This window comes from Somniosus microcephalus, chromosome 8 (genome assembly GCF_052327205.1).
Source record: "Somniosus microcephalus isolate GS21.2 chromosome 8, FLI_Smic_1.0, whole genome shotgun sequence".
Classification (NCBI taxonomy): Eukaryota; Metazoa; Chordata; class Chondrichthyes; order Squaliformes; family Somniosidae; genus Somniosus; species Somniosus microcephalus.
The window spans coordinates 35,252,163-35,266,241 of NC_140994.1; the positions used below are offsets into that span (position 1 = coordinate 35,252,163).

Consider the following 14,079-nt stretch of genomic DNA (forward strand, 5'->3'; position numbering starts at 1 on the left):
TGTCTCTGACTGAGTCACTATAGTGCTAAATTACAAGCAGTTTTGTGCTGCATGCCCAACCTCAGGAAGTTTTAAACGGCTTCTGTGAATTTACTGGAATTTAAAAATTGGCAAGCCCCTATCTTTATACAATAACACATTTCTCATGCTGTGTTAGATCTTGCCTTCTGGGAAGTTCAGTTTACATTTCACTTTTAATGGTTATATAACTGAACTTTTTCGAAAGCGACAGTATTGCAGTTCAGCAGATCTGTGTTCAAGAATGAAATTTAAGATGTAATAAATCAAAAAATATATCAATATGTATAAAGTTTCTTCAGCAGGGATAAGGGATATCTCAGTGGCCTATCACATTGATGTACCAATACGTTGCACTGCACTAGTGGATTCCTCAGAGTGAGTTCCTGATCTCACCTGGGCTACTGGCAGGAAACACCAGATGAAGGTGAAGCACTTTTTTCCACACAGTGAGAAATGGGTCAGACAAGCTGCTTTCTTGCACTTCGTAAGCAATGACTCAACAGCAGTATAACAAGGGCCTCTTGGTCAGGGAATATTAAGTGAGGGGGTGAGTGGGCGAGGAATAACTGATAGAGTGAGGAGAACTTGAATGGTCAAAGGAACAGTTTCCTGGGGTTAAATGAACACACTCAGCCATGTGAATCATGTGCGAATGATATGGAGATAAGTACCAAGGAGTTATATGCTGAAAAAAAATTGAACTTTCTGGAACCTTTGAAATATAGTAATAGATTCAATTCTTATATCCATGAAAGTTAAAAGACAATTCAAACAATCCACTTTATTCTGGAAATAAAGAATACAGACCAATTCCATGTTATTGTCGTAACTTGTCCTGTTACCAATTCCACACTTTCCCCCAGTCATAGCTATTCTTGAATAATATTGTTACAGCAAAATCAGACTGCAGAAATTATGCAGAATTACACCTCCATAAAACAGCAACAACAGACAGAATCCACTAATCCATCACTATAGCCAAGTGACTTATACCTACCAGCTTCTTGTCTTGAATATTCTTGAACTCCTCGCATGCTAACCAGAACAAAACATTTTCCTCACTAAATTCACGCTTTAGAAAATCCTATGAAGAAAAGAAGAAAAATAATTCTTACATTGATCAGAGCTAACTAAGAGATCAACAAGGGTTAGGTTTAAGAGCATGTTCATTAAACCTCAAGGGAGTGGAGAATTGGGTGCAAACACCAGTATGTCTAATTTACAGTGCTCTTAATTGCCTGCTCATTAAAATCAACAACAGAGTAACACCCTCTACCCAATTCTCCAATCCATGTACCTGTTGAGTGAGACTCCACTACGGGAGTGTTGTCTCAGAAAATTTACCTCAAAACACGACAGAAATAAATATATCTAGAACTCCACAAAGGTTTACAAGGTCTCCTGATAGAATCAACTCCTCTCAATTCAAAGTCACTTATTTTGAATTTCCAGATAATTAGGACTTTTTCAGCACTAAATTCCCACTTTGCTAATTTAAATGCTATATTATTTGCATTGATTCATTCAAAATATTGGATCATTTGATTTTTTTTAGCGCTAAAAATGACTGAATGATCAAACATGCTTTATTTCAATGAGAGTTAATTCAAACTGGTTTAATTTGGAAAGTTACCTACACATGCACTTTCCATTCTGCTCCCTTCTTTTACTTTTCCTTCCCAGATAAAAGTTGGGCTGTGATTGAAGCTATGGATTTCATCAATATCACCCCATCCTTAATAGGTAAGAGGAGTGATTGCAAGGGATTATCCTGGCAATGTTTAATCTCCACTGAGACTTCATATGCGGTGCTTCAGTGATCTAGCTGAGAGCTGGTCAAAATCAACCCGGTGAGGAACGGACAAGTTCAGCAGAGAGTGGAGAATTACAGCAAAGTAATGGGAGTTCAAGGCCCCGATATTTACGGGAAGGCAGGGAGGCCGAAAACAGCCGAAGGGGACGCAGTCTGCAGGACCTCATCATCCTTTTATGGATCTGCTTCCCGCCTGGCAGCCAGTCAAATTGAGTGTCCCCAGCAATTGGAAGAGTGAAGGTCGAACATCATGGCGAGGTTAGTGGGGGGGGGGGGGGTGGGAAAGAGTGGGGCGACGATCATTTTCCCATGTTTTACAAAAAGGACTGCTGGGGGAGCACTCCTGCTTCTGGCCCACAAGGAGTGCTGGAAAAGGCACTTACCTTGTGGAGCTGGTAGCTCCTGCCTCCCTTTCACTGCCAGGTTTTCTGCCCTTTGCGAAACCTGCACAGCAGCAGTGAATTTTAAATCGGGCTCCCATTTACACTGTGGATGCCCGATTTAAATATGTTAATAAAGTGTCCCGCCTCTGTATGGTGGGACACTCGGACATCACCATATTCGCCGTCATAAACACAGCAAGGTGCCCAGCGGGTTAGGGTTGCGTTTCGTGCGTTTGGCAATTTAACCCCCAACCCTCTCCTGCCCTTTGTGGGAGGGTTGATATCCAGACCCAACAGTCTAAAGCTGATAGGCCCGGAATTTGCCTCAGCGGCGAAGTGGCGGTGCTCGCCGCTGTCCTCGAAGAAAGCTGCCCACAAAGATCTAGCAATCTCTGTGGTGTGAATTTCAGTTTCCCCAACCTTTGTTTGAATCTGGCGCCAAATCAAGCAAATCCTAAGGCCTCGATTTTCCTGGAGCCGTCAGGCGGGGTTTCAGGAGTGTGGGAGGGGGGAAGAAAAAAAAAAAAAAAAAATATCGCAAAAATAGGGGGCCGCCACCACCCCCCCCGCGCCCGATTCCCTGCCCCGTCCAATTTTCGCCCCGGCGTTTCAATGCGACCCGAATCAGACGGGACTGGTCGTCAGGAGCCTAATCAGCAATAATTGGCATCTATAATACCATTTTAAGGGGCCCTTGCAATTTTCAGCCTTTCCCCACGTAAACCACGCCTGGTGGGAACACCGCTGATGAAACCTGGCGTGAACAATGTCTACTTGCTTACTTTCAGCTGCAGGTCAATCTGGGAAAACGAGATTTAATCATACAGCATTTGTAGGCTGCAGGACCTTGTTGTTTCAGGCTTGGGGCAACTTGTTCAAGGCTTAGGCACAGCTGTGGAAGGTTGGAGCCTCACACACTTCTCCAGTGTGAGCTCCTGGGAAGCCCCTCTCACCACCCTCACTCAGCGCTTCCTCAACGGAGGCATCTACCAGAAGCATGGGAGGCCTTTTGTTCCTTCCCTTCTTGGCATTAGAGGATCTCCAACAGCAGAGGCGGCAGCAGTAGATCCAGCAACAACAGCAGATCCAGCAACAACAGCAGCACCAGCAACAACAACAGCACCAGCAACAGCAGCAGGAGCGACAGGCTGCGGCTCACCCACCTGAGGCAGCACAGGCCAGAAGGGGCCAGCGCATGGAAGGCCGTCGGCGCAGGAGATACTCCCCAAACAGGGTCTACAGGCACAGGGTCAGCTACCTCAATATGACTGAGCAGCAGTGCCGAAGGCGGCTCCGACTTTCGCGAGAGGTAGTGACTGACATCTGCGCAATGCTACAGCAAGACCTGGAGCCCAGAGCACCAGGTAGACACCCTTACCAGTGGCCATCAAAGTCACCACCACACTCAACTTTTTTGCCTCAGGCTCCTTCCAGGGATCAGCAGCAGACATCAGCGGCATCTCCCAGGCGGCCGCACACACTTGCATCACTCAGGTAACTGATGCCCTCTTTGCCCTCGCACACAATCACATCCATTTCACCAGGGATTGCGCAAGTGTGAGGGCGCGAGCGCTTGGATTTGCTCAGATGGCAGACTTTCCAAGGGTGCAGGGCATCGTTGACTGCACACATGTGGCCCTTAGGGCACCCCATCGCAATCCAGGAGTTTTTGTCAACCGCAAGGGCTTCCACTCCCTTAACGTTCAGCTGGTGTGTGTGACCACAAGGAGATTTTGCATGTTTGTGCCAAGTACCCTGGCAGCTGCCATGACTCCCTCATACTGCGCCAGTCTACTGTGCCTCCACTATTCAGTCCGCCAAATGAACTTCAGGGATGGCTACTTGGAGACAAGGGATATCCCCTGCGGACTTGGCTAATGACGCCGTTGAGGAGACCAGCCAACGAAGCTGAGGAGTGCTACAACTCCAGCCACATTTCCACCAGATGCATTATCGAGCAAACCATCGGATTGCTGAAGATGCGCTTCAGATGCCTCGATAGATCAGGTGGAGCCCTGCAGTACTCAGCAGCCAGGGTCTCCAAAATCGTCGTAGTTTGCTGTGTGCTTCACAACATGGCACAGCGTCGTGGCTTGCCGATTCCGCAGAACCAAGAGGCTCCTCACAGAGCCGCCTCGGATGAAGATGATGCTGCGGATGATGCTGAGGAGGAGGAGGCCGGAAATGAGCATCCTGCAGAGGCCCATCAACCAGCGGCACCAGTACGCGAGAACATTGCTGGCCGGAATGCAAGGAACGCACTCATCCTGGCCAGATTTGCCTAGCCTGGTACATCAAACACTGTAGCCTCGCTGCTTCTTACCTGACCATGGACAGTGGCCCATCCCTGCGCATTTCTACCTATTTGACCAGCTTGCTTACATCTGCAAGTTATCCTCACGGCCTCAATGTAAAATCCCCATTCGCCAAATGACAAGCGCCACAACTGCAGCAGTTGCCATCAGATTTTTTATGTACAAGAAACTGATGGCATTAAAAGTATATACAAAACTTTTCACCCAAGTGTCTACCCTTGTGATTAGTGGTGCTTTATTTTTCTCTTACGCGTTCTCCTACGTAGTGGTACCCCTGTGGCTTCAGCAGATGTGGAGGCCCCTTGCTCACTTTCCTGCTGCTCCTGTTTCGACACCTTTGGCGGGCGTCCTCTGGGTGGCGAGCCTGTGAGGGCTCGCCAGCAGTCTGCTGCTCCTGCGGCTGTGCAGGGGTTGAGACGCCTAACTCACTTGGGTGTGGACTCCAACGGGGCTCTGACCGAGGGCTTTGAAGTGGCATGGAAGTGTGAGCGCCTGGAGAGGAACCCCCACTTCCTTGAGGTCTGCCACCAACCTCCCTCTCATGGGTCAGCTCCCCCTCCGCGCCTGCAAGTGGCTGGAGAGCACCTTGCTGCACATCAGGGGGGCCATGGGGACCCGTCTCTGCACTGGAAGTCCTGCTCAGAAGGACTTCCGTGAAGATCTGGTTTCGGTGCTCAATAGATGCCCATCGCTCCTCAAGAGATGTCATTCTATTCTGAGCACTCACCATGTTTACCATACCCTGGCGACCAAGCTCCTCCATGGCCGTAGCCCTCCTCTCCTCGGCCATAGCCCTCCTCTCCTCGGCCGCAGCCCTCCTCTCCTCGGTGGTAGCCAGCCTTACCACGGAGGTAGCCATCCTTTCCATGGTGATGTGTTCATGCGCCAATGACTCCAATAAGGCTCTGCTCATGTTCGCCATGGACTCCTCCATTCGCTCCACACTCGCAGCGACCCTGGAGACAAAACCTGCCAAAGACTCCTGCATCTGTGCATGGAGATCCATCACCTCTTCTCTTGCGGATGGACCCAGAGGCCTTGGGTCGACATGCAGCTGAGCGGAGATGGCAGAGGCCTGCGCCCTCCGACGAGGACTCTCCACTGCTGTCCCTGTCTCCAAAATCTGATGCTCACTTGTGAGCTGTGAAACACCAGGTGACAACACTACTCTATGTCCCGAAGGCCCCCCCCCCCGAGGTGTGAGTGTCTGTGCTGGTGCTGGGTGCGCTTACTTCTGCTGACACTGCACCCTCAGAGGTTGGAGCTTCCTCTGAGGAGTCTGGCTGCACAGCCTCTTCCTCCTCGACAGTGGGGACGGGGGCTCTGGATGGTCCTGTGGGGGAGTAAAGGAAAGAGTTAGAGATGTGATACCAAGGCTACATGCACATTGGATTTTGCAGATGCTCATAAGTCCAAATGATGTAGCTTCAGAATCGTAACAGCGACTCATGCTATGTCAATGAGAGAGATGGAAAACTATTCTGTCACCAGCTTGCGGGCTTGCTCCTGTCTCTCCTTCCCCAGCTTCCGCAGCCACGTCAGCCCCGACAATCTCCATCACTCCTTCCTCCCAGGGGGTCAGGTGGGCGATTGATGGTGGGCCTCCTCCAGTCCTGGCTCGCTCTCTCCTGTTGTGAGCTCTCTTTTCCTGCAATGAGGGAGACAAGTGGAGTTTGAGTGAGAGTGCAGGAGTGAGTGTAGAGATTGCATAGCATAGATACTTAGAAGGAGACAAAGATGGTGTGAGGCTGCAAGACCAAGGGCCCTCCCTATGTGTTGTCAGTTGTGTTCCAAGCATCAGAGTGAGAGGCAGTGTGAGGGCTGCATGGTGGAATAGTTATGTGAATGTGAGCATAGAGAGAGAGGGAATGGGTAAGGGTGCATGGATGTGACTGTGAAGTGGGATGTGGAGGAAGAGAGTGCTGAAGCTGAGTGCTGTTGGGGAAAGGCAATAGGGATCAGGTTGAGGGTGATGGAAACTTCATACTTACTTTTCCTGTATGGTGAAGGTCATGGAATCTCTTCCTGCACTGCATCCAGGTTCTTCGCGTGACTCCCTGAGAGTTCACCTCTGCTGCCACCTCCATCCAAGCAGTCCTGGTCTCATTGGGAGGCCTCTTCCTCCCTGAGCTAGGGAAGAGGACCTCCCTGTGGGCCCTAACCCCATCTACTAATGTCTGCAGTGACGTCTCATCAAATTTGGCGGCAGCTCGGGGTCTGCCACTGGCAACAGCTGCTGCTGCAGGCTCCTCTGCCATTCTGGACGGCTCGCTGGGAAGCCTGCAGAGGTTGAAAAGCTTGCTGTAGACATTAAAAGCACCACGAATGATGACATCATACTGTAGGGCATTCTGACTGGAAATAGTCAATTAGCAAGGGTGCCCACACGCTGGAAATTAATTGGCCAATTGTGCGAAAATTGCATCCAGCTGGCTGACCCATTTAGATTTGTGTCGGAACCCGACATTCGGGGAACCTGACAATTCCCCGCACCTGCGGGAAAATCGGCCCCTAAGTGTTCAGCAGCAGTGATGTCATCAAGCTGGCTAAGCAGCCAATCACATTGAAGAATTCTCAGAGATAGCAAACCAGGAAGTTAAATGCACAGCTTCTAATTTACTTTTTATAAATTTTAGAGAGCGAAATAAAGATTGGGACTTGAACCCACAACCTTCTGACTCAGGGGCAAGTGTGCTACCAACTGAGCTACAGCTGACAGTGATATTCCATTGTAAAAAGGGGAAATTGTTGTCCTTATATGTGATTTCAACTGATTGCCACCGCCAGGGAGTTCCACAGCGCAATCCCTGGTGGAGCAATGGATGACAGACCGTAACTTAAGGATTTCTAAGTTCATCTGCATATGAGCCAAATCCAGAGGTTGTGGTCAGTTTCAGAGGGATAATGACGGCAAACTCTAACAGTTTCGCCGTCATTACAACTGCAAAATCCGGGCCATACTCTTTAATGATCCTTTATGATCTTTATCCCATTGGCATACATAATCCTAATTTAACTGTATCTACAGATAACAAAACAATCACATCTGTATACCATTTTGCTTTAACTTTATATATAATTTTCAGGAGCATATAAGAGATGAAGCAGACTGGGTACATTCACATCTTGAGACAACATTATACAGCCATCAAATGCACCCAATACCTAAATAACTGAAGACAAATCTCACACCCAGTCAATATCTAAATAAAATGATTGGAAGAAGATAACAAGTGGTGCCTGGGCCCAAAGTAGAACTAACAGTGAAAGTGCAGTTAGTATTGCCACAGCACTGTGGATTTTGTTTTTTTATTTGCTCCCACCTCAATACATTTGCCAATCTGGAGCTCAGAGGCACTTTCTTTTGTGAGAGGCATGCAGTTAGGAATTTATTTTCGTATACTGGCTGTCTCATCAACAGGATATAAAAAGATGTGACAGTAGGGAGTGGTTGACTCTATAAAAGTCCCATCATGCCAGTTCACTCACCACAAGCTCCAGTGGTGTTTCAAACATGCCTTGTTCATACTAGCATAATCATGTGGGTGGCTTCTCATTCCAACTGGAATTATCCCTTTAAGATAAAGGGAGGCCTTATAGAAATATCGTTAAAGCTTATTAACTGAGGTCCCCATTTATCTGATCATCCCTATGAGTCCAAAGGACTATGGCAAGGTCCCAATTAACCATGTTCAACAGTAATCCATAACTCTTTGAAGATGGATATTTTAGAATCTGAGAAACAAATGTGTTTTCCAGCAGCAGTTTTCAAAATTATACCCTTCAGGAATCCAACACTATTATAAAGAACAACCACAAAAAGGGCTCTGTTTAAAGCAGCCTAAAAAAGGGAAAATCACACATCAGCAAATCCTGGAGATGGCATTGCAAACGTACACCTGTGATCTTCAAAACAAAGTGTGACTAGAACGTAACTGAAAAAACAATCCGCAAATATAGTCAAATCAGTGCTAAAGCATAGACCACACACAGCATTTTACGTAACAGTGCGCCAGTTCCTCTTGCACTACACCTGTGTGTATATAAAAACAATAGGCACAATATTTATTTTAATGTTCTCTTGAAGGAATGGATTTATCTGTTCTTAACAGCATATATTTTAAACTTGGTCAACCTCGCCCTCCCTCAGCTGATGAATCAGTACTCCTCCATGTTGAACACCACTTGGAAGAAGCACTGACAGTAGCAAGGGCACAGAATGTACTCTGGGTGGGGGACTTCAATGTCCATCACCAAGAGTGGCTCGGTAGCACCACTACTGATCGAGCTGGCTGAGTCCTGAAGGACATAGCTGCCAGTCTAGGCCTGCAACAGGTGGTGAAAGAACCAACACGAGGAAAAAACCTACTTGACCTCGTCCTCACCAATCTACCTGTCGCAGATGCATCTGTCCATGACAGCATTGGTAGCAGTGACCATCACCACAGTCATTATGGAGAAGTCCCGTCTTCACACTGAGGACACCTTCCATCGTGCTGTGTGGTACTACCACCGTGCTAAATGGGATAGATTCAGAACAAATTAACCAGCTCAAAACTGGGCATCCATGAGGCGCTATGGGCCATCAGCAGCAGCAGAATTGTATTTCACCATAATCTGTAACCTCATGGCCCGGCATATCCCTCTACCTTTACCATCAAGCCAGGTGACCAGCCCTGGTTCAATAAGGAGTGTAGAAGAGCATGCCAGGAGCAGAACCAGGCATACCTAAAAATGAGGGGCCAACCTGGGGAAGCTGCAACACAGGACTAGATGCATGCTATAGACAGGGATAAGCAATCCCACAATCAACGGATCAGATCAAAGTTCTGCAGTCCTGCCACATCCAGTCGTGAATGGTGGTGGACCATTAAACAACTAACGGGAGGAGGAGGCTCCATGAATATCCCCATCCTCAATGATGGTGGAGCCCAGCATGTGAGTGCAAAAGACAAGGCTGAAGCGTTTGCAACCATCTTCAGCCAGAAGGGCCAAGTGGATGATTCATATTGGCCTCCTCCTGAGGTCCCCACCATCACAGAAGCCAGTCTTCAGCCAATTCGATTCATTCTACGTGATATGAAGAAATGGCTGAACGCACTGGATACAGCAAAGGCTATGGGCCCCGACAACATCCCGGCTATCGTGCTGAAGACTTGTGCTCCAGAACTAGCCGCGCCTCTAGCCAAGCTGTTCCAGTACAGCTACAACACTGGCATCTATCCGACAATGTGGAAAACTGCCGAGGTATGTCCTGTCCACAAAAAGCAGGACAAATCCAATCCGGCCAATTACTGCCCCATCAGTCTACTCTCAATCATCAGCAAAGTGATGGAAGGTGCCGTCGACAGTGCTATCAAGCGGCACTTACTCACCAATAACCTGCTCACTGATGCCCAATTTGGGTTCCGCCAGGACCACTTGGTTCCAGACCTCATTACAGCCTTGGTCCAAACATGGACAAAGGAGCTGAATTCCAGAGCGGAGGTGAGAGTGACTGGTCTTGATAGCAAGACAGCATTTGACTGAGTGTGGCATCAAGGAGCCCTAGTAAAACTGAAGTCAATGGGAATCGGGGGGGAAAACTCTCCACTGGCTGGAGTCAAGCCTAGCACAAAGGAAGATGGTTGTGGTGATTGCTAGGACATCGCTGCAGGAGTTCCTCAGGGCAGTGTCCTAGGCCCAACCATCTTCAGCTGCTTCTTCAATGATCTTCCCTTCATCATAAGGTCAAAAATGAGTATGTTCGCTGATGACTGTACAGTGTTCAGTGCCATTCACAACTCTTCAGATAATGCAGCAGCAGCCAACTTCCTGGCACCAGGGCTGGCTCTGCTGCACAGGACGGGAGGAAAAAGAGGGGTAGAACTATAGTAATAGGGGATTCTATTGTAAGGGGAATAGATAGGCGTTTCTGCGGCCGCAAACGAGACTCCAGGATGGCGTGTTGCCTCCCTGGTGCAAGGGTCAAGGATGTCTCAGAGCGGCTGCAGAACATTTTGGAAGGGGAGGGTGAACAGCCAGTTGTCGTGGTGCATATAGGTACCAACGATATAGGTAAAAAACGGGATGAGGTCCTAAAAGCTGAATATAGGGAGTTAGGAGGTAAATTAAAAAATAGGACCTCAAAGGTAGTAATCTCAGGATTGCTACCAGTGCCACATGCTAGTCAGAGTAGAAATAGAAGGATATTTCAGATGAATACGTGGCTAGAGGAATGGTGCGAGGGGGAGGGATTCAAATTCCTGGGACATTGGAACCGGTTCTGGGGGAGGTGGGACCAGTTCAAACCGGACGGTTTGCACCTGGGCAGGGCTGGGACCGATGTCCTAGGGGGAGTGTTTGCTAGTGCTCTGGGGGAGGGTTTAAACTAAAATGGCAGGGGGTTGGGAACCTGAGCAGGGGGACAGAGGAAAGGGAAACAAGGATAAAAGCAAAAGATAGGAAGGAGAAAAACAAAATTGGCAGTCAGAGAAATCAACGGTTTAAATCAAACATGGCCACAGTAAATAATAATTCTAATAGGTCTAAGAGCGTTAAAAAAACAAGCCTGAAGGCCTTGTGCCTTAATGCGAGGAGCATTCGTAATAAGGTGGATGAATTAGCTGCGCAAATAGAGGTAAACAAATATGATTTGATTGGGATTACGGAAACATGGCTCCAGGGTGGCCAAGGCTGGGAACTCAACATCCAGGGGTATTCAATATTCAGGGAAGATAGGCAAAAAGGAAAGGGAGGTGGGGTAGCATTGCTGGTTAAAGAAGGGATTAATACAATTGTAAGGAAGGATATTAGCTCTGATGATGTGGCATCTGTATGGGTAGAACTGAGAAATACCAAGGGGCAGAAAACATTAGTGGGAGTGGTATTTAGACCTCCAAACAGTAATGTGGAGGTTGGGGATGGCATTAAAAGGGAAATTAGAGAAGCGTGCAATAAGGGCACAGCAGCCATCATGGGTGACTTTAATCTACATATAGATTGGGCTAACCAATTTAGTAACAATACTGTGGAGGAGGAATTCCTGGAGTGTTTACGGGATGGTTTCCTGGACCAATATGTCGAGGAACCAACCAGAGATCAGGCCATCTTAGACTGGGTATTATGTAACGAGAAAGGATTAATTAGCAATCTTGTTGTATGAGGCCCCTTGGGTCGGAGCGATCATAATATGATCGAATTCTTCATTAAGATGGAGAATGAAGTAGTTGACTCAGAGACTAGGGTCCTGAATTTAAATAAAGGAAACTACGATGGTCTGAGGCGCGAGTTGGGTAGAATTGATTGGGGAATGTCACTCAAAGGGTTGACAGTGGATAGGCAATGGCAAACATTCAAAGACAGCATGGATGAACTACAGAATTTGTTCATCCCAGTTTGGCATAAAAATAAAACAAAAAAGGTGACTCAACCGTGGCTAACAAGGGAAATTAGGGATAGCATAAGATCCAAGGAGAGGACATATAAGTTGGCCAGAAAAAGCAGTAAACCTGAGGATTGGGAGCAGTTTAGGATTCAACAAAGGAGGACAAAGGGATTAATTAAGAAGGGGAAAATTGAATATGAGAGTAAGCTTGCAGGGAACATAAAAACTGACTGTAAAAGCTTTTATAGATATGTGAAGAGAAAAAGATTGGTGAAGTCAAGCGTAGGTCCCTTGCAGTCAGAATCAGGGGAATTTATAATGGGGAACAAAGAAATGGCAGACAAATTAAATACATATTTTGGTTCTGTCTTCACAAAGGAGGACACAAATAACCTCCCAGAGATGTCGGGGAACATAGGGTCTGATGAAAGGGAGGAACTGAAAGAAATCAGTATTTGTAGGGAAATGGTGTTAGGGAAATTGATGGGATTGAAGGCCGATAAATCTCCAGGGCCTGATAATCTACATCCTAGGGTACTTAAGGAAGTGGCCCTAGAAATAGTAGATGCATTGCTGATCATCTTCCAACATTCGATGGAATCTGGAACAGTACCCATGGATTGGAGGGTAGCTAATGTTACCCCACTATTCATAAAAGGTGGTAGAGAGAAAATGGGGAATTACAGACCGGTAAGCCTGACATCGGTAGTGGGGAAAATGCTAGAGTCCATTATAAAAGATGTGATAGCAGAGCACTTGGAAAACAGTGACAGGATCGGAGAAAGTCAACATGGATTTACAAAAGGTAAATTGTGCTTGACTAATCTACTGGAATTTTTTGAGGATGTAACTGGTAAAATAGATAAGGGGGAACCAGTGGATGTGGTGTATTTGGACTTTCAGAAGGCTTTTGATAAGGTCCCGCATAAGAGATTAGCGTGTAAAGTTAAGGTACATGGGATTGGGGGCAAGGTATTGACTTGGATAGAGAACTGGTTGGCAGACAGAAAGCAAAGAGCTGGAATAAACAGGTCTTTTTCTGAGTGGCAGGCAGTGACTAGTGGGGTACCGCAGGGATCAGTCCTTGGACCCCAGCTATTCACAATATATATTAATGATCTAGACAAGGGAACTAGATGTAATATCTCCAAATTTGCAGACGACACAAAGCTGGGTGGGAGTGTGTGCTGTGAGGAGGATGCCAAGAAACTCCAGGATGATTTGGATAGGTTGGGTGATTGGGCAAAAACATGGCAGATGTAATATAACGTGGATAAATGTGAGGTTATCCACTTTGGTGGCAAAAACAGGAAGGCAGATTATTATCTGAATGGCAATAGATTGGGAGAAGGGGAAGTGCAACGAGACCTGGGTGTCCTTGTGCACCAGTCGCTGAAGGTAAGCATGCAGGTGCAGCAGGCAGTTAATAAGACAAATGGTATGTTGGCCTTCGTAGCGAGAGGGTTTGAGTACAGGAACAAGGATGTCTTGCTGCAGTTGTACAGGGCCTTGGTGAGACCACACCTTGAGTATTGTGTGCAGTTTTGGTCGCCTTATCTGAGGAAGGATGTTCTGGCCATGGAAGGAGTTCAGCGAAGATTCACCAGGCTGATACCTGGGATGGCAGGAATGACGTATGAGGAGAGATTGGGACAATTGGGCTTGTACTCGCTGGAGTTTAGAAGAATGAGAGGGGATCTTATTGAAACTTATAAAATTCTGACAGGACTGGACAGACTAGATGCAGGAAGGATGTTCCTGATGGTCGGGGTGTCCAGAACCAGGGGTCACAGTCTAAAGATAAGGGGTAAGCCATTTAGGACAGAGATGAGGAGGAATTTCTTCACCCAGAGAGTGGTGAACCTGTGGAATTCTCTACCACAGAAGGCAGTAGAGGCCAATTCATTAAATATATTCAAGAAGGAGTTGGATATATTTCTTAAGGCTAAAGGGATCAAGGGGTATGAGGAGAAAGCAGGGTCCGGGTACTGAAATTGGATGATCAGCCATGATCGCATTGAATGGCGGAGCAGGCTCGAGGGGCCGAATGGCCTACTCCTGCTCCTATCTTCTATGTTTGTATGTTTCTATGTCCGCATGCAACAAGACCGGGATGACATTCAGGCTTGGGCTGATAAGTGGCAGGTAACATTCACGCCACAGAAGTGCCAGGCAATGACT

At 47.2% G+C, this 14,079-nt stretch overlaps 1 protein-coding gene across 2 annotated transcripts in view; it reads right to left on the bottom strand.

Moving 5' to 3' along the window:
• The window catches only part of LOC147113445 (regulator of G protein signaling 10-like), a 92,210-nt gene that overhangs the window by 21,104 nt on the left and 57,027 nt on the right, over nucleotides 1–14,079 (bottom strand). For both annotated transcript variants that reach the window (XM_085994527.1, XM_085994528.1), the window contains exon 3: nucleotides 1,019–1,105. In XM_085994527.1, coding sequence (XP_085850653.1) covers nucleotides 1,019–1,105 — 87 coding nt within the window. The remainder of the gene's footprint in view (nucleotides 1–1,018; nucleotides 1,106–14,079) is intronic.